Source organism: Sturnus vulgaris, chromosome 1 (assembly GCF_052056855.1).
Source record: "Sturnus vulgaris isolate bStuVul1 chromosome 1, bStuVul1.hap1, whole genome shotgun sequence".
In the NCBI taxonomy this organism is placed as follows: Eukaryota; Metazoa; Chordata; class Aves; order Passeriformes; family Sturnidae; genus Sturnus; species Sturnus vulgaris.
In genome coordinates this window covers 155,275,383-155,302,228 of record NC_142243.1, presented here as the reverse complement: position 1 = coordinate 155,302,228, position 26,846 = coordinate 155,275,383, and the positions used below count along the sequence as shown (strand labels likewise).

Sequence of the window (26,846 nt, the reverse complement as noted above, 5' to 3'; positions counted from 1 at the left end):
CAGCTGTTTTCTTCTCAAGCCCATCTTTTCCATGAGCATCTGATTCCCAAGTTCTCAGCTTTTTTTCCCTCCCTGTTAATTATTTTAATTACTTTTAAAACCTGGCCCCTGATTAGGCACTAGGTGGACACAGTGGCTGGTTTTTATTGCAGAACCTGCTCCTGCTCAAGGAGTTATTTTTTGCTGAAGGCTTCCCCAGAATTGCTGAGTCAAGAACAACACTTTGATGGGATAAACATCTTCCCGCTCCCTTCTGTTCAGACCCTGGAGCCCCATTTGCCTGAGTAAAGACGTTGAGTTTCTTGGAATGCAGCTCCTGTTAAAGGAGCCCCGGAGGAAACACAGCAAGCTCTTGCTGTAATTTATGAGTTTATCCCAAATCCGTGAACGATGGACCCAAATCCAGGGGCTGAAAGTTGATTCCTTGTCTTGACCACATCTCTCCCAAGACCTGCAGGTGGTTTGAATTCCCACTGATCTTGGAGCTGGTCAGTGCTTTCCTCGTGGAAACGCTGCCTTGGAGGTGGTCACCTGCTCCCAACGAGGCTTTTCCAGAAGGGTTGGGCCAAAAGGTCAGTGCTCTACTGCTCAGCAGAGCCATTCCTGATGGATGCACGGAGAGGCTTCCAGGGGGAGCACGCGGGGTTTACACAGAAATAGTCGCTCATCCGACTGAATCGTTAATGCCCGTTGCCCGCGGAGACTAATTAAGGAGAGCTGCAGCTGTTTTGGGAAGCACTTTGTGGGGATTACACAGCGAGCACGGGCTGGAGGAGCTCTCGGAGTGTGAAACATTAGGAAAGGCGTTTTGTGCTGCTGCGCTCCGAGGAGTTGAGGGAAGGGGGGGGGGGGGGTTATGGGGACAGAGTTTTCCAAACTGTTCTCTTGGAGACGGTTTGAGTTTGGCCAAACAACGGGGTGTGAGTGGTGACAGCCCGGCTTCGGTGTGGACACATCAGGAGATCTGGGAGAGAAAGGTTGATAGGGTGTCCCTGCTGCCTTTCCCTAAAATCTTGCTGCCTTTTCCATGTGCTCCTGTGGGCAGTGGGCAGCTCGGGGGGGTTGGTGCTTTCTTCTGTCATGTTGGTGGCTCTGAGGAGCTCATGGGAAAGACCTCGGATTTGTTGTTGTCCAGAGAAGGGAACGGAGGTGGGAAGGGCCTGGAGCATCAGGAGCAGCTGGGGGGGCTCAGCCTGGAGAAAAGGCCTCTCAGGGGGGACCTTCTGGCTCCCTGCAACATCCAACCCTAAGCCCAGCCTGGACTTCAACACTTCCAGGGACAGGGCAGCCACAGCTTTTCTGGGAATTCTATCCCAGCCCCTCACCACCCTCCCAGGGAATAAGTTTTTCTCAAGATCACATCTAAACCTGCCCTCTGGCAGCAGAAACTCTCTACCCCATCGTGCTAAAATTGTGCGATACAAGATTTCCTTTATTCCTCCTTTTGAATTTTCTGGTGGTTTTATTTGGTCATTTAATTTATGTATCTTCATTTACATAAGATCAAGTTTTCCTGCACATGGGACATAAATTTTCCAAGACCATGGATCACTTTGGGTTATTTTGAAAGAAAATATATGGACACTTTGTAAAACCTTGTACCTGGTTTTGTGGAACTCCTGAGCCATCCTGGAAATCTTTGATTCCTTGGTTATAAACCCTCCCGAAGGATTTGCTGTACTGGATTAAATCCTAAGGCCCTGAGAAACAGGCAGTGCATGGATCTTCTGGGAGCCAAGGGAAAACTTTGTGAGGCATTACTGCAGTTAAGATTTGGGCTGGGAGTCTGGCTGTTCACACTCCCAGTGGCATGTGCAGAATCCCTGGAGCTCCAGGGATTACGGCTTTATAGTTGACATGTGGGATTTGCTGTGAGCTCCTGGTTCTTTTTATAGAGAGTCTATTCCGGGGGGATTTCGGAGAGGGAATTTCTGACCTTTGGATGAGAAGCCATCAAGCTGTGAACCAGCAGGAAATCCAAAGTGATTTAACCCATGGTCCTTTTTAAAATCCAGCTGTTTCCTGGTTTGGGATGTTGTTTGTTGGGTGATTGTTGTTGCCAGGGGCTGGAACTGTGCTGAGGCAGGGTCTTGGTGTCTTTGTCTTGTGTCTTCATGGAATCTGGGGATGGGAACAGATCTTTCAAGACCATCTTGTTCCATCCCTTGCTATGGGCAGGGACACCTTCCACTATCCCAGGGTGCTCCATGCTCTATCCAGCCTGGCCTTGGACAGTTCTAGGAATGAGGCAGCCACACCTTCTCTTGAAAACCTGTGCCAGGGCCTCACAACCCTCACAGAGAATTCCTTCCCAATATCCTATCTATCCCTGCCCTCAAGCAGTGGAAAGCCATTCCCCCTTGCCCTGGCACTCCACCCCTTGTCCAGCTTTTTCTCTCCACCTCTCCTGGAGCCCCTTTAGGCACTAGAAGGGCTCTAAGGTCTCTCTGGATCTTTCTTTTCTCCAGGGTTGGTGTTTCCAGCTCTCCCGGCCTGAACTCCATAATAGAGGGGCTCCAGCCTGCAGAGCATGGTGATGGAAATGCTGAAGAAATGTGTGGATGTGGCATTTGGAGATGTAGCTTAGTGGTGAATGTGACAATGTTGAGTTAACAGTTGGACTTGATGATCTTTGGATGTATTTTCCAACCTCAATAATTCCATGGTTCTTCATTTATCTTCCCTCCGTCATCCCTCCTGGGTCAGGGGACATGAACTGGGCTCCCACATGGCTTGTGAGGTGTATGGAATTCTGTGGGACTCACACCCGGAGGATTTATTTGGAGGAGGTGGATTGTAGCTGTTTCTCCCTCCAATATATGTATTTGGTTTAATGACAAGCAAGAGCACGTGCCCTTTTCCCTGAGACTATGGAAAAACCCTGGAGCGCTGTCAATAAAAAGATTCTCTGACAGCTTCGGAAAGGAAATGAAAATTTATCAAATATTTCCCCCCCCGTTTGGTGCAGCTCATCAGTTGTGGAGGCTGGAAAAGGGAGATTTGTTTGCTGACACTCCTAGGGCGATCCCTAGGGTGTGACAAAGGGAATGCTCTGCTCACCTATCACTTGGGCTTTGGAAAATTAATTTTTTATTGGAATAGAATCCAGGTGCCCCTGGAGTTTGGAGCCACAGGAAAAGATTGAAGGAAAGTGGTTTGGGTTGAAAGAGGCCATGAAGATCATCTCATTCCAGCCCTCTACCATGGGCAAGGACACCTTTGATGAGTGCAGGTTGCTCCAAGTCCAATCCAACCTGGCCTTTTCCAGATGCCATTTCCTTCAAGCTATGCTGTTGAAGAGGCACATGCTCCAACATGGGATGGCACACGCTCCAGGATGATGATCAGGAGTGCAGGGATAGAAACCTGAATGTAAAGTGCTGGATCAGAGGGTAAGGTTGGGATTATGGATATTTTGGGTAAAAGAGTTTCTGCTTTCCACCAGAAATTGATTTTTTCTTTGTTTCCTTCTTTGTTAGCAGCCTTGGATTTAGTAAAGTTGATTGTGATCAGGTGACTTGGAGGCCTGAGCTTTCCTTATTATGATGTTGTTGACCTTGGGAATTGAGGAGCCACCAGTGCCAAAGCTTTCTTCTTTTTCCTTTCCTAAAAAAGTGATGTGGGCTCATCTTTGTGGCTTTATGCTTCAAAACCATGGCTGAAAGGAATCATGGAATATCCTGAGTTGGAAGTGACCCACACAGGTCATCCAGTCCAACTCCTGGCCCTGCATAGGACACCCCATGAATTCCACCATGTGCCTGAGAGGACCTTGAATCAAAATTATTCTGTAGTCATGTGATGCAGTGCTTGGGATTTTCTAAGGAGGAATGGCTCTCCTGAGCCATCCAGGTAGCCAGTGGGAATTTCCTTCTTGTAATCCTGTTTTCCATATCATAAATTTCAGTGACCCTGATCCTCATGTGGATTTGATCCCAGCTAAAGTCTTGGCATTGTGTTTCCATGATTTAAACTCCCTCTCATGGGATCCCATCCTGAAGAGGATGCTTTTTAGGATCAGACCTATGAGAAAATTCCAACTCTGGTGCAGGAATGATGGTTTTGGGTCAACTATTCCCATTTAAGCCCTAGTGGTCAATTCCTTAAGTTCTGCCCGTGGAATGGGATGGTGGGTAAGGTTTGGGTGCCTCTTGCTGCCATCCAACCCCATGCTGAGCGTGAAATGCCGTTGGATTCTTTCTCCTCCAGCACAGCTGAAGCCGTGGTCTTTGGGGAGGTGGGAGAAGTGGATGTGTGCCAAATCCATCCAGCTGGATCGCCCAAATGGGCAATCCAAGAAAATCAACCACATGCCCCGATGCTCGTGCACAGCTTAGGCTGTGAAATTCCATATTTATAGGAACTTAACGGAAACTATAATGGCTTCAAGCAGATGAACACATTTCTTTAAAGCAACAGCAACTTTCTTCCTCCTCAAGGGAGAAAGTTTTAACTGAAAGAGGGAAGATTTAGAGCAGAAATAAGGAAGAAATTCTTCCCTAGGGGTGTGGTGAGGCTCTGGCATAGATCGCCCAGAGAAGTTTTGGCTTCCCCATCCCTGGAAGTGTTCAAGGCCAGGGTGGACGGGGCTTGGAGCAACCTGGGTAGTGGAAGGTGTCCCTGTCCATGTCAGGACTTTGGAACTGGATGATCTTCAAGGTCTCTTCCCACCCAAATCATTCTGTGATTTTCTGAAGTTGCTTTGAAGGGAAAGAGCTGGGATAGAAACAGCGCTGAAAAGACCGCACACGTTTTCCTCTTCTTCCTTCCCATCCATCCTGAGCTTTGTCGAGCGATGGATAAAAAGGGGGGAAAAAAAACAAGCAACCCACCCACAATAATCTATAGCAACTGTCAGCCAGCAAACTACTCCCATTTCATAGGGATAGGTTGGATGTCAGTGCAGGATCGATGGCTCTCGCGCCGTAATTATAAAAACTCGTGGGTTGTGTTGCTTGAGTGAGTTTGGGAAGAGTAGGGTCTCAATCTTCCCTCTAATGGGGCTTTGGCAGTCGGTGGCGCAGCGGCTTCGTCTTAGTCTGACAGTGTTGTCATTAAACACCAGGTAGCGTGGAACAACAGGGAACACGGCTCCGGAGCGGCCGGGAACACGCGGCTTTGACAGGAGTGATTTGTCATCGAGGAGCTGCCCAAACTCCTGAGCCTGGAATACGGGCGGCTGCTTAAAGTGACTTATTGCCCCTGTCGGCGGCTGCAGTTGTGATTTGATAATCGGTAAATGTTTGTCAAAGATGAATTCTCTCCCTGATGCAGTGCAGTGCTGGAAAAGCAAATGAAAAGCGGGGAAAAAGAACATATTGGATGGATTAAAGACTAGGGCAGGATAAGGGTGATGGAAACAACAGGTTTCCCTGTTTACTTGGTGTTCTTCCTCCAGGGAGGTGAAGCGTTGAGGTTTGGGATACTGGGATGGGGACTCACTGTCAACACAGGTGCTGGGGGACCAGGAGTGCTTCAACGTTAATTACATTTCAGGAAAAAAATTCTTCATGGAAGGGGTTTTTAAGCATTGGAAGGGGCTGCCCAGGGAGGTGGTGGAGTCCCCATCCCTAGAGGTGTTTCAGGAATAATTGAATGTGTCACTTACGGCTCTGGTCTGGGTCATAAGGTGGGGATTGATCAAAAATTGGATCTTGGAGGTCTTCTCCAACCTTAATGATTCTGTGATTATAAGGAGTGTTTTTTTTCCAGATTTCAAAGATCCTGGAGCTGTGCTTGGTCTTGAGGGACTGTAGACTGGTGTGGAGCAATGGTTCTCTTTTGCTTAACCACATGGCATCATGGAATGGTTTGAGCTGGAAGAGACCTTAGAGATCATCTCATTCCAACCCCACCTTCCATGGTCAGGGAACCATTGTGGTGTGTCTGACTTCAGCTCTGTTCTCCTCTGTCTGGGAGGTTTCAAGGATGTTTTTTTGGTAAGGAAACCAATGTCCTGATTCTTTCTTTCCATGAATGTGATGCTTTTCTGGCTTTTTGGCAAATAGTTCCCTTGGCAAACCCACGTGCACATACTCAGGCGTTCCAACTCGTAGTTGAATCCCTTTGTTTCTATTGGGGTGGATTTTGAGCCTATCCATCGCCTGCTTTATATCAAAGTTTAGATAGGAGAATTAAAAGGATCTTAACGAACCTTCTGCCTGCAAAGTTTTCCTCCCATCTCCCTGAGTTTATCCAAGTTCCTCTGCTGAATGCCCTTCAGGTCAGGTTCTTTTTAAGTGGATACTTAGAAAAGCTAAAAGCTGGGTGGCCTTCAGTTGGATAAGTGGCTTTGAGGGTGGGGAATACCTAAGAGATTCAAATTTTTCCTTGTTAAAGTTAAATAAAATTTTTTAAAAAATGAAGTCAATCCTAAAGCATAAATGCAAATGGAATTCCAGCCCGCCAAGCGCTCCCGTCATTTCCCGAGGCAGAGCCACCTCTCCCCGTGCCACGGCGAGGCGTGAACACGAGATCCCTGAACCCATTTGATTATAGCCGGGCTTTTTCTGGTGTCTGAAGTGCTGGAAACGATCAAGAGCAGGAAAAGTGGAGTGATTTATTAGACTCATAAAAATTCATACTTTGTTATTCCAGTTGTCTTCCATCTGCAGCTTGTTAGAACGAGCACCCCTGGCAGCTCCCGCCGCGAGGCCGGGGGGAGGAGGGCATTTATCAGCTTTCCTCCTGCCATCCCGCTCTCTCATTTAGAGGAATGGATCCAGCTCCTGGAAACACATTAATAATCATTCACTGAGGGAAGGGGGGAAGGAAAACCCACCACCCTCTTTTGTTATAATAATAAGGGTTGTGTTTGAACAAGGGCCGATGCTCTAGAGACCCATTCAGGCTCTTTAACACAGGCTGGAGCAGGGAAAATGGTGTTCAGAGCCTTCAGTGTGACCTCCTCTTGCCAATCCTGGTGGATAATGTGGGGGCTCCTCATCCTTGAAAGACTCTTCTGCTCTTGGGATGTTTGGAAGGGCCATCCTGGGGCTTTTTGGCAGTGGGGATGGGGATGTGACAGAGCTGGTGGGGTTACTGGCGTTACTGGGAGGTTGGTGATATGTCCTCCTGTCCCCACCAAGACGTTGTTAGACCCCTCTGTCTCTGCCTCTCTCCATATTTTGGGATTGGAGGGAATAAACCAGAATATTTGCTGGCATTTCTGTTGCAGTTGGAATATTGGTATTGGAAGTGTAGGGCTGAGCAACACTTCCAGGGATGGTATTCTATGAAGGATGGGAAGGGTCTGGAGCACCAGGAGTGGCTGAGGGTGCTGGAGGGGTTCAGCTTGGAGAAAAGGAGTCTGAGGGGGGACCTTCTGGCTCTGCACAACTCCCTGACAGGAGGGTGCAGCCGGATGGGGGTTGGGCTCAAGGGAAAGGACAAGAGGAAATTACCTCAAGTTGTGCCAAGAGAGGTTTAGATTGGATATTGGAAAAAAAATTTCTTCACAAAAAGGTGGTCAGGCATTGGAATAGGCTCCCTTGGCAGTGGTGGAATTATCATCCTTGGAAGGGTTCTAAAAATGTGTGTATGTGGCAGTTTGGGATGTGGTTTAGTGGTGGCCTTGGTGGTGCTGAGGGAAAAGTTAGACCATTGGGTCTTAGTGCTCTTTCCCAAAATAAACCATTCCATGATTCCATGCTGGATGTTGTGGCGTCCTGGGAACACCCAAACCCCAAAGACACCACATCCACTAAACCAGATCCACTAAAATCCATCCTGCAGATGGAAGCTGGGATTGCACCAGTGGGCTGGAAAGGGAGTACAGGTCCTCAGCCTTTTGGGAGGCTGATCCTGAGTGTTTTATTCAGCAACATTTTTCCAGGGAGTTTCTTGGAGCTTTGTGACTTTCACGTCTGCAGCTTTTCTTTCTGCTTCTCTCCTGTCACGCTCGCTGCCAGTGTTTCCTCGCTGTCAGATTTCTCCTGGCTGTGCAATGCCCAGCTTTTCCAGATGCTCTTCTCCTCGCTCCCCTTCTTTCTTCTCAACAGCTCAGGGATCACTTGGTTCCCCCATGACATCTCCACGCATGGTGGGGCTTTCCGAAACCTTTGAATTTTTGAAAGGCTGTAATAAGGTCTCCCTGGAACCTTCCCTTCTCCAGGCTGGACATTCCTAGCTCTCCCAGCCTGGCTCTAGACTTTGGAGCATCTCCATGGCCTTCTCTGGATATGCTCCAGCAGCTCCACATATGTCTGCTGCTGGACCGCAGAGCTGGATGTAAAATTCCAGGTGGGGTCTCACCTGAGTGGAGCAGAGGGGCAAAATCCCTCCCTTTCCTTCTGCTGGTATTTTTCTCTTCAAGTTGGATGATGTTTTCCCACTCTGGAAACAAAAGTTCTGTATTTTTCACCTAAACGCAGGAATTTCAGACGCAGACCCAGACCCATGGAATTTATTTGAGCAGGATATGTGGATTTGCCCAGAGAGGTTGTGAATCCCCATCCCTGTCCAAGGCCAGGTTGGACAGGGCTTGGAGCAGCCTTGTCTGGTGGAAGATGTCCCTGCCCATGGCAGGGGTTTTGGAATAAGATGATCTTTAAGGCCCCTTCCAAGCCAAACAATTCAATGAATTTAATACTTTCCTGCTAAAATGGGTGTTTACAGTTCATTTCCAAGTGTCAGTTCCCATTGCAACCTCGCTCCAGGTGAACTTCCACTTTTCCTGTGGTCCAGTTGACATAACGGTGTAGTGTCACTGGCCCACGCCCTCGAGGACAGGCAACAATTGTGATGGGTCAGCATGGAAGAAAAGAGCAGGTGCTGGGTCTTGGGTGGAAAATCCTTTATTCTTCTTCCATGTAGCACTGGAGTGCTCCCAAATGCAGCCAAAGACCAAGACCCTGAACAAGGGGTGAATACAACTTGTATACTCTCCAATGGAATATTCTAGAAATATTGTAACCAATCATAAGTGGCAACTAACTCTTATTTATATAAGTAACTCCTCATGACCCCATGGGAACAAACTTTAACTCTCCCTAAATTTCAATGTCTCCAAACTTAGGGCATTGTTTTCCATAACTCACAGGCCAAACCACAAACCAGGCCGCTGGGGACTCCACATCACGGAATTCACCCAGCAGATTTAGTATTCATTTCCCAAATATTCCCAGCTGAAAGCAGCTACTGTGCTAAGCAAATTTCCCAACGGGTTTGGAGCCCTCTAAAATGTTTCGGCTCCAAATCCCGCCCTTCTCCTGTCCTCTCAAAATGTGACACAGGAGCAGCTGCCGTGCTCCAGGTCCCAGGTAAAGCACTTTGGATCAATTGGATTTATTTCCTATTAAGCAGCAGTTCATGATCATAAAGCATCATTTACACGCTGGCATAAAGAGCCATCGTTCTTGAAAGAGCTCGGAACTGAATGAGTGTGAAAATTAAATTCCCCTCTTAAACCCAAGGATGGCCCTTTTGGAAGCTGATTCCAGTCGCAACATAATTAACCTCTTGCTGTGCCATTCTGTGGGAACATATTGAACCTGCTCCAGGATAATCATCCCTAATACTGGTGTCTGCTTTCACACTGAATTCCTAACAGCATTACAGTAATCCCAGAGCTTTTGTTAACTCCAGGGACTTGGCCAAGTTGGCAGCCAGGACAAAAGATGTTGGAGCCATGTGGCTCAGGGGTGATGCCATCCAGGTGTGATGGGATGGGAAACACTGGAACTGTTTGCTTTTGGATGGAGGAGCTGTGGTGGAACTTTATTCAGGTTTCCCATGGATTTATTCCTGTTGAAGGTCATTTCCAAATGCTTGGAGCAACCTGGTCTAGTGGAAGGTGTCTCTGCTCATGGCAAAGGGTTGGAAATCAATTGTGTTAAAGGTTCCTTCCAACCCAAACCATTCCATGGTTCTTGGTTTATCCCAACTTCTCTGGGTCTTTCTCAGTTTTTCCCTCCACTGCTTTTCCCTTCCCATCCAGATTTTCTCATCCAGGGAAGCAAGTGTTGTTGGGGATAATCCTCAGAAGGTTTGGGTGTTTTTTCCACCTCTGCACCCAATGGTGAGCTGAAGTCTGAGACTGGAGAAGAGAAGGATTCAGGGAGACCTTTGAGCCCCTTCCAGTGCCTGAAAGGGGTCCAAGAGAGCCAGAGAGGGACTTTGGACAAGCAAATGGAGTGACAGGACCACGGGGGAATGGTTTCCCACTGCAGAGGGCAGGGATAGATGGGATATTGGGAAGGAATTCTTCCTTGTGAGGGCAGTGCGGGGCTGGAATGGAATTCCCAGAGAAACTGTGGTTGTCCCATCTCTGGAAGTGTCCAAGGCCTGGTTGGATGGGGCTTGGAGCAATCTGGCTCTAAGTTGACATGAAGGGCAGTGGTTGGAATTCCCAATCCCTGGAATCTGCTGTTGCAGTGGGAGTGAGACTGATCCATCCTGGCCATCAGAGCTTCCCGTGGTGCTTCTGCTGTTGTGGTTGCTCCTGGCTGCAAACTCCTCTGCTGCCCCCAAAATTGCCTTGGACCTTCTTACTAAAATCCTGAAAAGCTCCTCCACCACCTTTCCTTCATCCACAAGGTGGGAGACAGTGTGGAAGGATCAGATCCATTAGGTCTTGCAGGGATTTTGCAAGGACCAGATGTGGGGGCCTCATTCCATGCCTTGACATTGCTCATCCCAAACTCCACATAACGGAAGTCAGCAGTAAATTGTTTTGAGTCAGGGATGCCTTTTCCCATGGAAAAGAGGGAGTTTTGATCCCATACCATCCCAGAGCATCACTAGATGTGCGTGATGGTCCTGCTGCAGCCTGAGATGTCTTTGGTTGAGCATCCTCTTCCTTCTGGGATTTGAGGATAACGTTGGATTTTGCTGAATCTTTCCTTCCAAACCTGGAGCAAATCCCATGGCAAGAGATTAATCTTCATGGTGGGAAGTGTTTACTTACAGAAAACCCTTCGGCAGAGATTTTCAGTTATTTTTTGAAGCTGCTTTGGGTTCCAAGTGTGAGTTTTTTACCCCCTGTCAGGATCTGGGACATGCTGGTGGCTCCTTTACACGTATCCTAATAGTCCTTAACTCTTTTTTTTTTTTTTTTTTTTTTTTCCTCATGCCTGTTTAGAAAGAGCAATTTGATTTTATCTGAGGTTTTTTTGGTCTCTGCTTTACTTTTTTACTTGGGATAGTCCTGCTGCATCCTTTTAATCTCTGAGGTTTTTTTTCCTGGTGCTGGGGACAATCCTGGCAGCGTATCCAAGGTTCAGCTTCTGCTCCCCAATTTGCATTCGTCCCTGCTCCCGTCTTGCTTCCAAGTGCTGGAAGATCAATGTACCTGTCACTCACTGCTTCCCGTCTCTCCTCCGATCGGGATTAACGGCACAGCTCGGCACTGAGCCCTGATGGAGACACACGGGAAGGGTCTTGGTGGCCAAGGATTGACAATGGGAGACTTAACGACTTAATTTAGGTTTTTTCCCCATTACTGCGCCCGTACAAGAAGCTTTTCTATCCCATATCCTTTTCCAAAAGCAGCAATAATCTCTTGGGTTTGGGAGTCTGCCCTCCTGAAGTTCCCCTCGCTTATTTCACTTCATTTTTCCCATCAGTATCTGAACAGGATTTACTCCACCAATATTGTGGTTTCCCTGTCTATCCTGAGCAGCATCATCTTCCTCTTGCCTCATGGATTTAGAATCACAGCCATGGAATAATCATTAAGGTTGGAAAAGAGCTCTGAGATCATCAAATCCAAATGTTAACCTTGGCGCTTCCAGGGCCACCACTAAACTCTCTCCCCAAGTGCCACATCAACATGGCTTTTAGGGACATCTTTCACTTAGATTAGGTTGCTCCAAGCCCCATCCAATCCATGGATGGGACAGCTACAATTTCTCTGGGCAACTTGTCCCTACCCTCACATGGAAAAATTCCTTCCCAATATTCTGCCTAACTCTGCCCCCTGGCAGTGGGAAGCCATTCCCCCTTGTCCTGTCACTCCAGGACCTTGTCCAAAGTAATTTCCCATCTTTCTTTTAAGCCTCCTTTAAAAGAAGGTTTATCCAAACCCTTCTCCAGGTGAAATATTCCAGGAGTGAATTCTTTTTATGCCCTCCCTGCTTCAACTGCCTCAGGGGGCCAATTCCTGATACTTCTCTCAGGAAAATAAGAGGAGAAATAAAGACCCTTGCATCCAACCCCTTTCCTGGGGGATGTGTGGGGTGGTGGCTCCTGAATCCTACCTGCTTAAAGCACCTGCTAAGAGATTTCGGCAACAAATTCCCCATCTCAAGGTCAGCACTGGACAAGAAGAAACAGCCATAAGTTGTACCAGAGGAAGTTTTGTTTGGATATTGGGAAAAATGTCTTCACTGAGGGGATGCTTGGGCTGCCCAGGGAAGTGGTGGAATCACCATCCCTTGAGGGATTTAAAAACCACATGGAAGTGGCACTTGGGGACATGGCTTAGTGGTAACCTTTGGCAGCACTGGGTCGATGACCTCAGAGGTCTTTACAGCCTTAACAATTCTACATTTAGAGTTTACACCAAGATTTTTTTTTTTTCCCTGGGAACAGGAGGCGCAAGCGGCGCCCGCGGGATTCGCGGCTCCGCAGAAAGCCCCGAGCTCAGCAGCGTGCGGCCCTGGCTGATAAATGATGCTCATATCCCATTCGAATATGATGCAAGCAGTTTTTTTGTAGTTTGTCTTCCATGGCGGTAGTAAAGTTTTTAATTAGGAAAGCTAATGAGATCGATTAGTCATTAGAAGTGACCTCTGGATCGCGGCGAGGAGTGGGGATGTGTGCGCCGGGCTGATAACGGGGGACGCTGGGGTATTGTTTGTAATAAAAGCGTGAAGTGTTTGATTTGAGTGAAATGTGCCACGGGGAATACATCACGCGGAGAGGAAAAAATTACAACCCTGGGAGCCTGTAATGAAGGGAATTAAACCAACATCCTGTCTAAATAACATGATTATCTACACAAAACCCCTCAGCTAGCAAGTAATAATAGAAAACGGAGCTCTTCGGAGAGGCTCTTTGAGGAGGTGGTTAATGCCAGAGTCGTGCATCAGGCACTTTCCAAGGAGCAGCTTCGGAATGAATACACCATCCAATTACCTCTGGGAATAGAGTTTACCAGGTGCCAGCCTGTTTTGGGGAAGGAGGAGGAGGAGGGGGATGCCTGCAATAATTTGGGACCTCTCTTTCTTGTCAGGCAGGAGTTTGATGCAGTTCTGGGTTGATTGGTGGCAGCTCGAGCTTGCATGGGGGCAAAAAAATGTTAATTATGTATTCAGCGAATTCCCAGCTTAGTTATTCTGTAAGGTCGGAGTGGAGGAGGGAAAGGGGCAACTTGTGTTGTTGCTGGTTGGGGAAGATGTGGGATTGTGGCTCTCATCCTTTCCCTGGTGGAATGGAAGTGCTTTGGGTACGTGGTTGGTGCTGTATCCGTGAAAGGTTGGGTGTGTCCACATGTTCTGGGTGACAAAAGTGACAGAAGGCAGATTTAGGTGGGATATTGGGAAGGAATTCTTCCCTGTGAAGGTGAGAGGCCCTGGCACAAGTTGCCCAGAGAAGCTGTGGCTGCTCCATCCCTGGAAGTGTCCAGGTCTCACGTTGGACAGGATTTGGAGCAACCTGGTCTGGTGGAAGGTGTCCCTGCCCATGGCAGGGGGTGCATCTGGATGGTCCCTTCCAACTCAAACCATTCCATGAGTCCATGATTCCAGGACAGTCCCACCATCACCATAGCTGGAATTTCATCATGTGTGTGGTGTTGGTCCCTGCAGGGGTTGGGACCTCTGCCCTTTTGTTGTCCCCATTTTCCTGTCTTAAATACAGTTTGCTGAAGGAAAAAGTTCCAGGTTTGCTGGTACTTGGGAGCAATTTTAATTGCAATTAGAGTTTCAATCTTGGAAAGGCTTTAAAAGCCCACACAGAAGTTTGGTCACTGCCCTGAAGAATTCGATCTACAGAAAAATCCTGGGATGGTGAAAGAGCAATGAAATTCCATTTGCTTCTCACATTCTTTCCTCTCTCCCTTCTTGCCTCACTTCTAAAGTGATCTCTGAACTGCCTCACCTCTAAAGTAGCTGCATTTCCTCTGGTCATTGAATCATCAAATGGTTTCTACTGGAAGAGAACTTGGAAAATCCTTTAGTTCCATGATTTATCCCATGGGTTCAGATTGCAGAATGTTGTGAGCATCATCTTTACCACGAAAAATTCCAGCGATTTTTCAGTCATGGCAGAGCCTGGTTTTTGCCTTTTCCCATCACCAGGGGTTTTAACTTTTTTGCTGAATTTGGGAATGGAAATTTGTGTTGCCTGATCCCTCCCAAAGCCAACAGAAGTCATCAGCTTGTTGGGAATACTCAGGAAGGAAAATACTCCCTGTATGATACTGTAAAGCTGTGGATTGATGTTGCCACTGTTGCAGGGAAATGGGGGAGCTGTTCCCTCCTTTCTAGGGAATGGTGTCAGCTCTAAAATGTATTTCCCTATTTTTCCTAGTTTACCTGGGAATCCACCTTATTCTCCCTCCTCTCACGGAGACAAACATGGGGATGGGTCTAACATTTTCAGTGGAAATAACGATCCCACTTTTCCCCTCCCAACCTCTCCATAATTTTAATGAGAGGATCTCCAAGAAAAACAGCCGGCCCTTTAAATCAGTTATAAAACCCAGAGACCGAGGCTCAGCATGGAGTGTCAGCTTTAATTATCTGGGCAGTTACAGCTGTATGTTATAAAAGTCGGGCAATTAGGTGCATTCCTGAAAGCTTGGGAAAAAAAAAGAGGCTCGAGGAGGAAAACCACAGTCAAACATAGAACTGTTAATTGCACGAAACATTCCGTGGAATAACCTGGGATGTAGATCATCCTGCAACATAGAGAATCTGGGAATGGGTAGGGTTGGAAAGGAGCTTAAAGCTCATCCAGTTCCCTGTCCATGGAAGGAACCTTTCATTATCCCAGGTTGCTCTAATCTCTGTCCAGCCTGGATTTCCACACTTCTGGGGATGAATATTATGATGAAAATGCCAAGGATTAAAGGCATACATTTATTTCCAGTGTGGATGGTGGGATCAAGGTGTTGTTGGTGAATCCATGATTCCTGTGGTAGGGTTTTGCTGATGGGCTGGTGAAGCCAGTCCCAAGCCCATCAAGACCTTTCTGTTACCATCAGCCATAGTGGTCCCATTCCTGAAACTTCACCCCTTTTTTCAGATGCTAAAAAGTTGAATGTAGGACTTAAGTTGCATGTGGGACCAACCACCATTGAACTTGATGATCTTAAAGGTCTTTTTCAATCTTAAAAATTCCGCAGTTCTGTGAGAATGCTGGTGAGATCCCTCCTGTGCCCATCCACACCTGGATTTCAGGCCTGTTTTTCCATGTTTCTTCTCCTAGGATCCAACTTCCACTTCGTAAGGGGCTCCCCAAACAACAAGGTGATAAAGACACGCTACAGGATCGTGAAGAAGAACGTGGTGTCTCCAGCCTTATCATCCTTCACCAGCCCCATTCCCACCTGGAAGACCAGGCGACCTGTGACATCCAGGTAATCCTTCCATCCCTGGAATGCAGCTGGTTGGGATGTGGGAGCCACAGTAGGCTCCATGTTTTTTTGTTGCATCTTTGCTGTTTAATTTCTCTTTTTGTTTGGTCTACTCTGAGTTTATTGACTTAAAGTGTAAAATCATATTAAGCATTGTGTTATCCTGAGCTGGTGCCAGCAGCTTATGCCTTTGGCTTCCTTTGTATTCCCTCTTGGAATTAATTGTTTCCATGGAGCAGTTAAATAAGCTGAAAAGAGGATGAATAAATGTGCGGATGTTGGTGATGAAGGGGAGCGTGTTGGATGCTCCAAACTTACACCAGGATATAGATGCTGTCCCAAACTTGTTTATTCCCAATTATCTGCATGGGTGAAACATCTGGAAATATTTTGGCATTACCTGGAGAAAGGAGGCACTGAAGGTGCTGTAAGCTTGAGTTGGAATATTCCTAAATCCATAGAAGTTGAGATGTTTCCAGGGAGCATCTCAAAGGACAAGACAAAACCTGGAGCTTGTGTAGAAGCAGGGAGATCATTAAAATAATTGATTCTTTAAAGCAAGATGCAATTAGAAGTGATGGGGTTGGTGAAAATACAGATTTTAGCTATTTTTAGGTCAGGAATAACTTGTCCTCCCCCTGAACTGCCAGGAGTCGCAGGCTATATTTTGAGCAAAGAGAGCCTGCTCTGCTCTTCTCTAGCTTTGCTCTCCCTGCTCCAGGTGGTTTCCTCCAAAACTCATTCCCCAGCAATGCCCTGAGGATTGGTAGTTTTTATGGTAGAGCTGTGGAGGCACAAAAATTGTGGTGATTGTTTTTAAAGCCTGACTTGTCCTGATATTTCTCTTTAAAAGTGAATTTTGGGATTCACAAATTGGTGTCTGAAGGGAGAGTTGGTTTTGGAAGAGTTCAGGGTGACGAAGCAAAGTATGGGATAAACAGGTTGGAAAAAAAGGTTGGGTCAGTTATTTTGTCTGTTTTCCAAGCTCTTGGTTGAGAAATTCCTCATCTCCTGTACTCCACTGGTCTCAAAGTGCTTCATCCAGTGTGGAAATTGGGATCCTTTTGGGCTCATGGTCAACCTTACCTGCACCACCTCCTCCTTTGTCTTCACATTCTACTTTTGCCTATGATATTTTCCCACCTGGGCATCATCCCTGAGATCCACAGGTCTCCTTTTGCACTTGGTTTTCTCTTTCAATTACTGCTCCACTTGGAGGTGCCACCTCCATTTGCAAATGCTAGAGACCAAATTCCTGCATTTCCCTTTCCAGAACCAAACTACGTAATTTTTTGCCTGCTCCATCATCCTTCAATTTTGTGGAATCACAGAATGGTTGGGTGGGGAGGGACCTTGAAAATCCTTGAGTTCCAACCCCCCTGCCATGGGCAGGGACACCTTCCACTATCCCAGATTGCTCCAACCTGGCCTTGGGCACTTCCAGGGGTGGGGCAGCCACAGCTTCCCTGGGAAAACTGTGCCAGGGCCTCACCATCTCAGAAGTGTCCAAGGCCATGCTGGAGGAACCTGGGATAGTGGAAGACAGCATAGCTCATGGCAGGAGATGGAAACAGGATGGTCTTGAAGGTTGCTCCCAATTCAACCCATTCCATGATTCTGTGACCTTCAGCCTAAATTGAGAACGAGTCATCCTCCGACTGTTGGGCTCAGCTTCTTCCCTCACACCTTGGTACTCCAGGTCTGGGTGGTTGATGGATGAAGGATCCATGGTGAGAATCAAGGAGGGGGAAAGCTTCAGGCATGGAATTCAGAGCAGGAGCATCTGGGATCCGTGTGGTGGCTCTTGCTCAACCCAGTGGTGATTTTCCAAGGAATAACCTTGTTCTGCTGTGATTGGCTGAGAGCTCCCACTTGTAGGATCATTTTCACTATATTAATCTCTGACTTCATTAAATTGGTGTAGTTTAGATCTTACAGCTGCTTCGGACAAATCTTGATAAAATGCCATCAGCAAATTAAAACAATTATGTTTTAAAGAAGCCATAAATCTCCATCTACCAATTACCTTCGTTGGGGGTGATCAATCATCTGGTCTGTCTGGAGGAAGCACGTGGAAAATGCTTCTCCTGGAGTTTTTACAGGATTTTTTGCTTCATCGTTCCTGTCTCATCTTGGATCTGTTGCATGCAACACACCAGGTTCTGCTTTTTTCCTGATTTTCTTTGCTCTTCCCAAAACAAGTTCTGGTGATGATGGGACACCCCTTCAATTTTATTTTTCATACTGAGTAGTCAATTATTTTTGATATTTCTATTTTTCATTTTAATCAATATAATGTTTTTATAATAATTTGGTATTTTTAATATCCTTTTCCTCTTAAGCCAGCAGTGGGATGTCAACTGGTGGTGCTGCCTTCCAGTGCTACTCCCAAACTGGTTTCCAGCACTAAGGAGTGATTTCTTCCATGAAGTCCAGGTTTTTGGATATCTGGAAGTAATGTGCCAGGGTTTTACTTTGCTGGGACATCCTTTTGGCCAATAAATCCCCAAATCACCAGGCTAAGATCAAGGGGGTTGTGGCTTTGGGAAATGAGTGACAGGGAGAGTTGTTGGAGGTACCTGATGCCAGTCCCTCGGGAATGAATTCCATCCTCCCCTTCTTGCTGGGTTGCATTAAACTCAGCCCTGCTGCTGACTTTTCTTCGAGGCAATAGGTGGGAGTATATTTTAAATTAATTTTACTCCACTTTTTGTAATATTTTTGTTTTAAATAGATTTATAAGCAACTCGGGGCCTATTTCTCCAAATTTATGAAGATAATTTTCACTCTCTTGATAAGGTGAAATTTACACCTGCTATTTCCATATTAATTCACATTGCTAAGTGGATCTAATTTTCTTCCGTTCTTCTATCTGGTGAGTGTGGCCTTTCCTAATGCAATTTCCCCCTCACTAAATCACTGTGATCGGGAGTCATGATCGAGTTAAATTAACTTAAATTAATTTACTTAATAAGAGCTCCAGATCATTGTGAATGAGGTTAAGATTTATTGATTCTCCTTTTCACTCCTCCCCCTTATCTCCCGCAGCTTTGCTGGGAGCGCAGCTCACAAGGGCTGCGATTTGCTGGCCTTAAATTTCGGTTGCTCCTGGTGACATTGAGGTTGGTCATCCTTTAAAAACCCTGGAGGGAGCTGTCCTCTCTCCTCACGGCCTCCCTCTGCTGGGAAAGGGATGAAGGATTTGCCCTGGAGGAGCTGGGATGGATGCAGCGTCATGCTGAGATTTGGCAGTGATGCTTCTCCTGCTTCCAGCCTCTTTCCATGGTCCTTGTGGATGTGGCCACCAAAAAAATGGGATGTCCACACGTCACAGACCTTGCACAGAGGCAGCAGAAGCCTTCTGGGGTTGATGATCAGAGGGATGGAGCACCTTTCCCACAAGGAAAGGCTGAGAGAATTGGGATTGTTCAAGAAGAGAAGCTTCAGGGTAATCTCACTGCAGCCTTCCAGTGCCTGAAGGGGCTGATGGGAAAGATGGAGAGGGAATTTTTGCAAGGATTGACAGGACATGGGGGAATGGCTTCCCACTGAAAATAAGTAGCTTTAGATTGGGTATCAGAAAGAAGTGAGGGTGGTGAGGCCCTTGCACAGGTTTCCCAGAGAAGCTGGATCCCCAGGGAAGCGGTCATGGTCCCAAAGCTTCTAGAGCTCTAGGAGCATTTGGACAACAATCTCAGGCACAGGGTGAGATTTTTGGGGTGTTCTCTGCAGGACCAGGAGTTGGACTAGATGATCCTTGTGTGTCCCTTCCTTCCAACTCAGAATATTCTAAGATTCTCTAAACTCCTTCAGAAGACTCCAGTTCTCCCTCTGGAGAGCAGAACTGTTTTTAAGACACATTTTTGGGAGCAGAGAGCCCTTTTGAGTTGAGCTTATAGACCCCCAGTGGGGGAATGAGACACTGACCCACTTTGAAGAGTTTTCTTCTCAAATCCTGCTGCAAAGTGTGGAAAACAAAAGTCACCTGTCTGCAAATAATGAGTTGTGCCTGGCACTGCTGGGGAAACGGTTATTTCTTCTTAAAAACTTTGCGGTGCCTCTTGAGGGACAATCCTACCCCTCCAGCACTATAAATAAGTAAAGAACAAGATAATCCAACATTTGTCAGAGAAATGCCAGCTCAGGAGAAAGGAACTCGTCAGTGGAGGATTCGCTCATGTAGTTTAGTTTAGTTTTGTTTTTTCCTTTTATTTTCTTCTCTTTTGTTCTGTTCTGTGGCCTGGAGCGTGTTGAACAGATTAAGATGAAAACAGTTGTCACCATCCCTGGAGGTGTTCAAGAAATGACTGCATGTGCCACTTAACTCTCTGGTCTGGTTGACAAGGTGGTGATTGGTCAAAGTTTGGACTTGATGGTCTTTTCCAGCCTAAATAATTCTGTGATATGGTAATTACAAGGATTTTCCCCCCAGGTTTCAAAGATGTGAAGCATTTAGGGATTTGAGCTGAAAGTGGGTGATGCAGGTTTTGAAATGGGGTTCAGCCACCAGGGAGATACAGCTGAGCATCCAAGAGGAGGAGGAACCACCATCCCTTCCAGTCATCCTCTGCAGGAGGTTGGGATATTGGGTTCCAGGTCACTTGGACGCACCAACCTCCTTGTCCCATCCCTTCCTTTCCTTCACAGTGCGTGGTTTTGAGTTTCCAATTTACTTTTGCTCCCTTAGCATCATCTTTTAGGCACCAATTGCCAACCGGCTGACCCAACTCATGATCCAATTCAGAGAATCATGGAATGGTTTGGCTTAGAAGGGACCTTGGGCAGGGATGCCTTCCCGTGGCCAGGTTTTTCCAATCCCTATTCAGCCTGGCCTTGAGCATTTCCATGGGATGGGACCATCCATTTCATGCAGCCCATCATCCGTTCCCAGGGAAACCTTCCTGATTTTACATCAATTTTTCTGACATTCCTTGAGTGCTGTTACAAGTTTCCCTGTGGAAGTGATTTCATTGCCTTGAGACAATGGGATCATGTGGTGGGGAAGGGCATTTGGTTTCCACCCTGTGTTATATTATTTTCTGTGTTATTCCCAAGTGGGTGGAGCCACAGGTGCCAGTCCTGGTGTGCTGTTAGTGTGCAATTAACCCTTTCTCCCTAAATCCATGGAAATCTGGTGGAATGGGAATTGTAGGTTACTGAATAGAGTCCCGTGTTGCCAATTGGATGCATTCCAGTTCCTGTTCCTCATTCCCACAGAACAGTGTGGTTGACTTGCCATGGATGAAATGAACGTGAAAACTCAATATATCCACTCTCTTTTGGGGAGGAGAATGTATCCTTGGGAATTTTGGGGAAGCTTTCTCATCCTTTCCATCTTCCTCTTGTTGTGTTGGAGATTGGGACAATCAGAGTCTCCAGCAAGTCGTCCACCATAATCCCCCTGATGGACAGTAATGGGTTAAACCAGATGAATTCCATCACTTCTGAGCTTTTGGGTTGCACTCTGAGGTCCATAAGAAATCCATCCATTAGGGAAATGGGATGGGATTACCCAAGAACTGTAACACCTCTGGGAACTGTTGGGAAGCGCTTGGGATACGTTGGTTGCTCGTTGTACAGTGTTGGATTGGGGTGGTGGCGAGACCCTGGCACCACAGGTTGCCCGGGAAGGTTGTAACTACCCCATCCCTAGAAGTATTCCAGGCCAGGTTGGACAGGACTTGGAGCAACCTGGGACAGTGGAAGGTGTCCCTGCCTGTGGCTGAAACTTGATGGTTTTTAATGCCCCTTCCAGGATTCTTTGTTCATGATCCGGGAAAGTCAGCGGTTGGAGCTGAGAACAGAGAGCAGAGTTTGGGGCTGTAATTCACAGTGGATAGAGCAAATCCATATTTCTCCAGCTCTGGGGCGTCATCTCAAAAGTTGCAGAGAAAACAGGGAAAACTGTTAACGTCGGCTTCCACGGCGGAAAATTGCCGAGCGCTCCGACGGGAGAGGCTTTAATCGACGTTCCCATATATTGTGAGCAGGCAGGGATGGGCATTTTAAAGATCTCAGCAAATGCTGTCTTCTCTCCTTGATCCATTTGTTTTTTCCACCAGTCTGTGCCTTCGAGGGTCCGAGAGGTGGGATTTCAACCTCCCACATACCGGTTTGGAGCATAGACTGGACGTGTGTTGTGAGCCAGATGCTGCTTTAAGTAGTGAAAGTGGTTCAATCTCCCAGTTTTGGGGAGTTTCAAGCACAGCTTTTCGTGTTGTTTATTTAATTGAGATGATGCTCCAGTGGGATTTTACCTCCTGGTGCCGATTGCTCTGGGATCTTCCTGTACAGAGACGAGAGAATCGTGAGCAGAGGGCAGAGGTTGGGACACCGGGAGTTAATTTCCTTTTATCAAGATGATAAAATCCCCCCTCCGCCTTCCCGGCTTTTGCCGCGTTAATCTGCGAACGGAGTCGGAATGTGACGAATGGCCTTAAAGTTCCTGTCAATTTTTTTCTTCCCAAATTCATTTGACATGAAAGTGAGAAGTAAACAGAAAGCCTGTGGTTAAGCAGATAACTTGGAAAGCCTTTTCCATCACATTTAAAAACGGCCGTGTCATGGATTCTGCGAATTGGCGGCTCCTATTTTGTTTGATTTTATTTTGTCTGTGTGGTAAATTTTCTTTTAATAATCCCGACGTGGTTTGACGAGGTTTTAGACCTCGGATTTTTTTTGAAGGGATGTTAAACCATTCTCCAAAATGACATCTCATTAAAGTGAAATTCATCTGCTGGGATTGGAGCCGTTACAGGCAGGAGGGAACAGTAACTCCCATTTGGAAATCCATATTTTTTGTTTCTATAGGAAGTACTTTTAATCCCTTTAATGAGGCTGGGATGAGATGCACAACACGGATTGTTTCGGAGCAGCCCTGACATCTGGCCCAGAATAATCCAGTTTCTGTTCTGAACTGGTTTAGAGGCTTTAAAAAACAATGGCACCTCTTTGGGGCAAAGCTGGGGATTAATGCTCCCTGTTCCTGGTGCTCCCCTCCTTCCTGAGAGATGGACACTGAAGAAAAGTCACTCCTCTCTTCTGTCTTCCTTTGCTTTTTATTTCTTATTTCTTATTTCTTATTATTTCTTATTTCTTCCCCATTTTTCTTTTATCTTTTTCCTCTTTCATTTTTTTGTTATTTTCTTTTTCTTCGTCCTTTTCCTCTTTTCCTTTTCTGGTTTCCTCTTTTTAATTTGTTTTGCCATTGCTTTTTTCTTTTCCATATTTCTAGATTTTTAACACTTTTCATCATTTTTCTTTTTCCTTTTTTTATCTTCTTCGTTTTTCACCTTCCTGCTTTTTTTCTCTTTTCCTTTCCCCCCCTTTCCTTTACTCCTTTTTTCTTTACTCCTTTTATCTCCTGCCCTCCTTTCCCTTTTTTCCCTTTTCCTTTGTTTTTCTCTTTTCTTTTATTTCTTTTTTTTCTATTTCCTCTTTCCTTTTTTTCCATTCCATCCTTTTTTCCCTTTCCCCCCTTTTCTCTTTTTCTTTTTTCCTTTTCCTCTTTTTCTTTTTTCCCTTTTTTCATTTTCATTATTCTTTTGCCTTCTCCCATTTTTTATTTTCCTTTTTTCTTTTATTTCCCTCTTTCCTTTTCCTTTTTTCTCTTTGCCCATTTTATCTCCTTCCTTCTTTTCTTTTTTCCCTTTTCATCTTGTTTTTCTTTTTCCCTTTTCCCCTTTACTTCTTTTTTCCATTCTCCTTTTCCCATTCCCCTTTTTTATTTTTCCCTTTTCCCTTTTTTCTTTTTTCTCTATTTTCTTTACTCTTCTTTAAATATTTTTTCATATTTTTCTTTATTTCTCTTTTTTTCCCCCCCTTTTCTTTTTTCATTCTTCCTCCACTTTTCCTTTGTTTTCCCTCTTTTCCCCCCTTGTCTTTCTCCCAGACATTTCTCCCAGCCGGTTGCTTTCCCACCCGGCAAACTCCACAGCAGATCCAAGTTGTGCAGCTCCCACCAGGATTCAAGGACTCCACCACTCCTACTCCCTGCCCTGACCCCCCTCTGTCCTCCCAGTCTTCCCAGTCCTGTCCAGTTCCTGGGCTGCCTCATGCTGAGATGTTGCATTTTTCCTGCTTTTCCATGAATTCCAGGCTGCCGGCACCGGGGGGAAGCGCTCCCGTTCCCTCCTCCTGGGTCGGCCGCAGTAATCGAGCTCCACTTCGGAGGAAGTAATGAAACCAAAATAAAAACGGGACTCAGGGGTTAATGACCAGCTCTAAATGCACATGAACATCCTTAGGAATAATGGGATTTTCCTTTTTTAATTTTGGTTAATGGAGTCGTCGCGTTTCGAATGGATTCCATTAAAAAGAAAACTGCCACATCCGATCCCGGGGACGGTGAGGGGTTATTTACCCGGCAGAGTGTTGTGTGGATCTTGGATCAGCTCTTCCCTGGAGCCTGGAGCACCCTTGTTGGGGAGCCCAGCATTCCAAAAACTGGATCTTTTCTTCCTGGGAAATCTTGCAGCTCCGTCCCGTGCTGGAACTGTGTTGGATTTGATTATCTGAAAAGGCTTTTCCAACTCAATCCAATGAGAGCCCCCAACATGGCACCAGCTTCCTGCTTGTGTGAGATGTTAGATTTGCTGCCCCATTTGGCATGAGATCCCAAAATCCCAGAATTGTTTAGCTGAGATTGTTTAGGATTCCAAGATCATCAAATCCAACCTGCGACTGATCTCCACCTTGTCACCCAGACCAGAGCACTGAGTGCCACGTGCAGCTGTTCCCTGGACACCTCCAGGGATGGTGATTCCACCAGCTCCCTGGCAGCCCATTCCATTTTTACTCTTTTTTTGTGAAAAGATTCCTCCTAGGGTGCCCATGTTGGATGGAAATAATCTGGAAGTCATCCAGGGGATAACATAATTGGAGTGTCTTCCTTCTGTCTCATTTCTCCCCATCCCAAACCAAATTTGATGGTGCAAAACCACTGTCAGAGAGCTTGGTGCCACCATTCCCAACTGGAATCAGTGGCATCCTCAGTGGGATTTTCACCTGGGTCAAGACAGAGTTTCAAAATTGGTCTCCTGAGTGAGACATCCTCAGTTGTTTGGCTTCACAGATCAGTCTTGGAGGTTCAAAATTGACCCGTGGTAGATACAAACATTCCTGAGGATGTTCAGCAGCTCCTGGTGGACTTTGGATTGTCAAGGCCAGATGGGAGCAATGCAAGGAAGGTGTTTGATTTTCAGTGTGGATTTCGGATCCTCAACACCAGGTTGGTTCTCTAAATTTACTCTGAAGGGTCCCCACTACTTTTGGGATGCTGTGGGTGAGGGACAAGGAGGTTCAGGAGCCCTGATGGAGTTTGCAACCAAAGGATCCTATGGAAAAAGATGAACTGAGATGATAAGTGAGATAAAAAAAAGGCAACTCTGCATTCCAGGAGATGCTTGCTTGGAGAGGTGCAGGGGGCTTGTGAGTGGTTTGGGGTGAGGAGCCAACTCCCAGTACCATCAGGATGCTCCACAAGAATTCCCAGCACCCAGGACTGGACAAACCAAGTGGAAAGATCCCATAGGGACTAAAACCAGCCTGGAGGGCATCACCTCTGTTGTGTCACAGGGTGGAGATGCTCGTGGTGGTGCCACTTCTCAGTGAACTCCTGAGCAACATCTCCCTGCCTGGCTGCTCCCACCATTCCATCCCCATGGAATTTTAGGTTAATATGTTTTCCTCAGTGTTTCTAGTAGGCTGAGAGCTCGTGCATGGGTGGCTCAAGGAGGATTTGCTCAGGAGGAGTTTTCATTAGCCAGGATTTATTTTCCTCCTCTTTTGTGAGGCCTTTTCGTGCTTTCTGAGTCCAGCAGCTGTCAGAGAAAAGCAGAACATCCTTAGCCAAGAGCTTTAGAGGGATTAAAAGTTGGGAGTTTGCAGCTGTGGATCAGCGGTTTTGGGTCAGGGATGGATCATCTGGTGCAGGAACTCAGGTGGGAGAGGTGAAAATGTGAGCTCCAGTAACCCAAGAGGTCTTCTCCAATGTTGGGTGCCATCTCCAGGTGCTGAGACACCAGATTGGAGATGGTCCTTCCCATGCCATGGTGGAAAAAGTCAAAAACTCTCTGAGTGCTCTGGAGCCAGGCTGGGAGAGCTGGGGGTGTCCAAAATGGGGACGAGAAGGCTCCAGGGAGAGTTTAGAACCCCCTCCAGTGCCTAAAGGGGCTCCAAGAGAGCTGGAGAGGGATTTTGGAAAAGGGATGGAGGGACAGGACACAGGAGATGGCTTCTCACTGCCAGAGGACAGGTTTAGCTAGGATATTGGTGAGGAATTCTTCCCTGTGTGGATGGTGAGGGGCTGGAATGGAATTCCTAGAGAAGCCGAGGCTGCCCCTGGATCACTGGAAGTGTCCAAAGCCAGACTGGACAGGGTTTGGAGCAACCTGGGATAGTGGAAGGTGTCTCTGATCATGGCAGGGAGTTGAAATTGGATGGTCTTTAAGGTCTCTTTCCACCCAAACCATTCCATCATTCCATAAAAAATGTTAATTATGGCTGTAATGCTGTTTTTTATAGATTAGTGCACGGGGTCTGGGATGGGCTCCAGGCAGATGCCCTGGGAAGGAAGCAGAGGATTGAAGAAGAATCGTCCAGTCTTGGGATACATCTTGTTCAAAGTCCCCCATGGACTGAGTGTGGTTCTGTTGGGATTTGGAGCCAGTCTCTAAAATCCTTTAACCTTCTTGGTTCTGCTCCCTCTGTCCCAGGGCATCCATTTATTCCTGCCCGGGTGCTCCAGGATAAAATCTCTCATGGGACCACGAAGCTCCAAGTTCAACTGTTCCTTTTCTCCTTTCAAATTCCCCAGACAACAGCTGTAATTTTAAATAAAATAAATTTTATGGGATATTATTCACCTTTTCTGACCCAGGCTTCAACAACAATGGAATAGCTTGGCCAGATGAAATGTCCCTGTGGATAAAGTTTTCCAAATTGGCCACATGCTGTATTTAAAACTCTTTTTTGAAGTGGTTTGGACGCTTCAGAAGTGGATTTTCTAAGACTAATTATCCCTCCTAACAGCATCCCGTTTGGAATATATTTTCTGTTGCTGGATATTTACACACTCCCTGTTTTTTCACCTGACAGTGACAGCTGTGGGAGTGAGGAATGTATTTAATTCCTAAATATCTAGTCTAATAAGAGATTAGTAATGGCAGAGCTGCTTTGTTTCCCACCCTTTTCCCAGATGGTTTTCCCTACAAAGGGTTGTAACTTCTCCATGCTTTTAGCAGACCAAACCCCAACGTTTTCCTGTGCCAATTCCAGTGTGAAAGTTGGGATTTAAAAGAGAAAGCACCCAAAAAAAGAGGAAGGG

General features: G+C 46.5%; 1 protein-coding gene across 1 annotated transcript in view; it reads left to right on the top strand.

The window, feature by feature from the left end:
* The window catches only part of ZC3H3 (zinc finger CCCH-type containing 3), a 121,979-nt gene that overhangs the window by 37,363 nt on the left and 57,770 nt on the right, over positions 1 to 26,846 (top strand). The window contains exon 4 of the mRNA XM_088164279.1: positions 15,373 to 15,523. Within this exon, the coding sequence (XP_088020405.1) occupies positions 15,373 to 15,523 (151 nt within the window). The remainder of the gene's footprint in view (positions 1 to 15,372; positions 15,524 to 26,846) is intronic.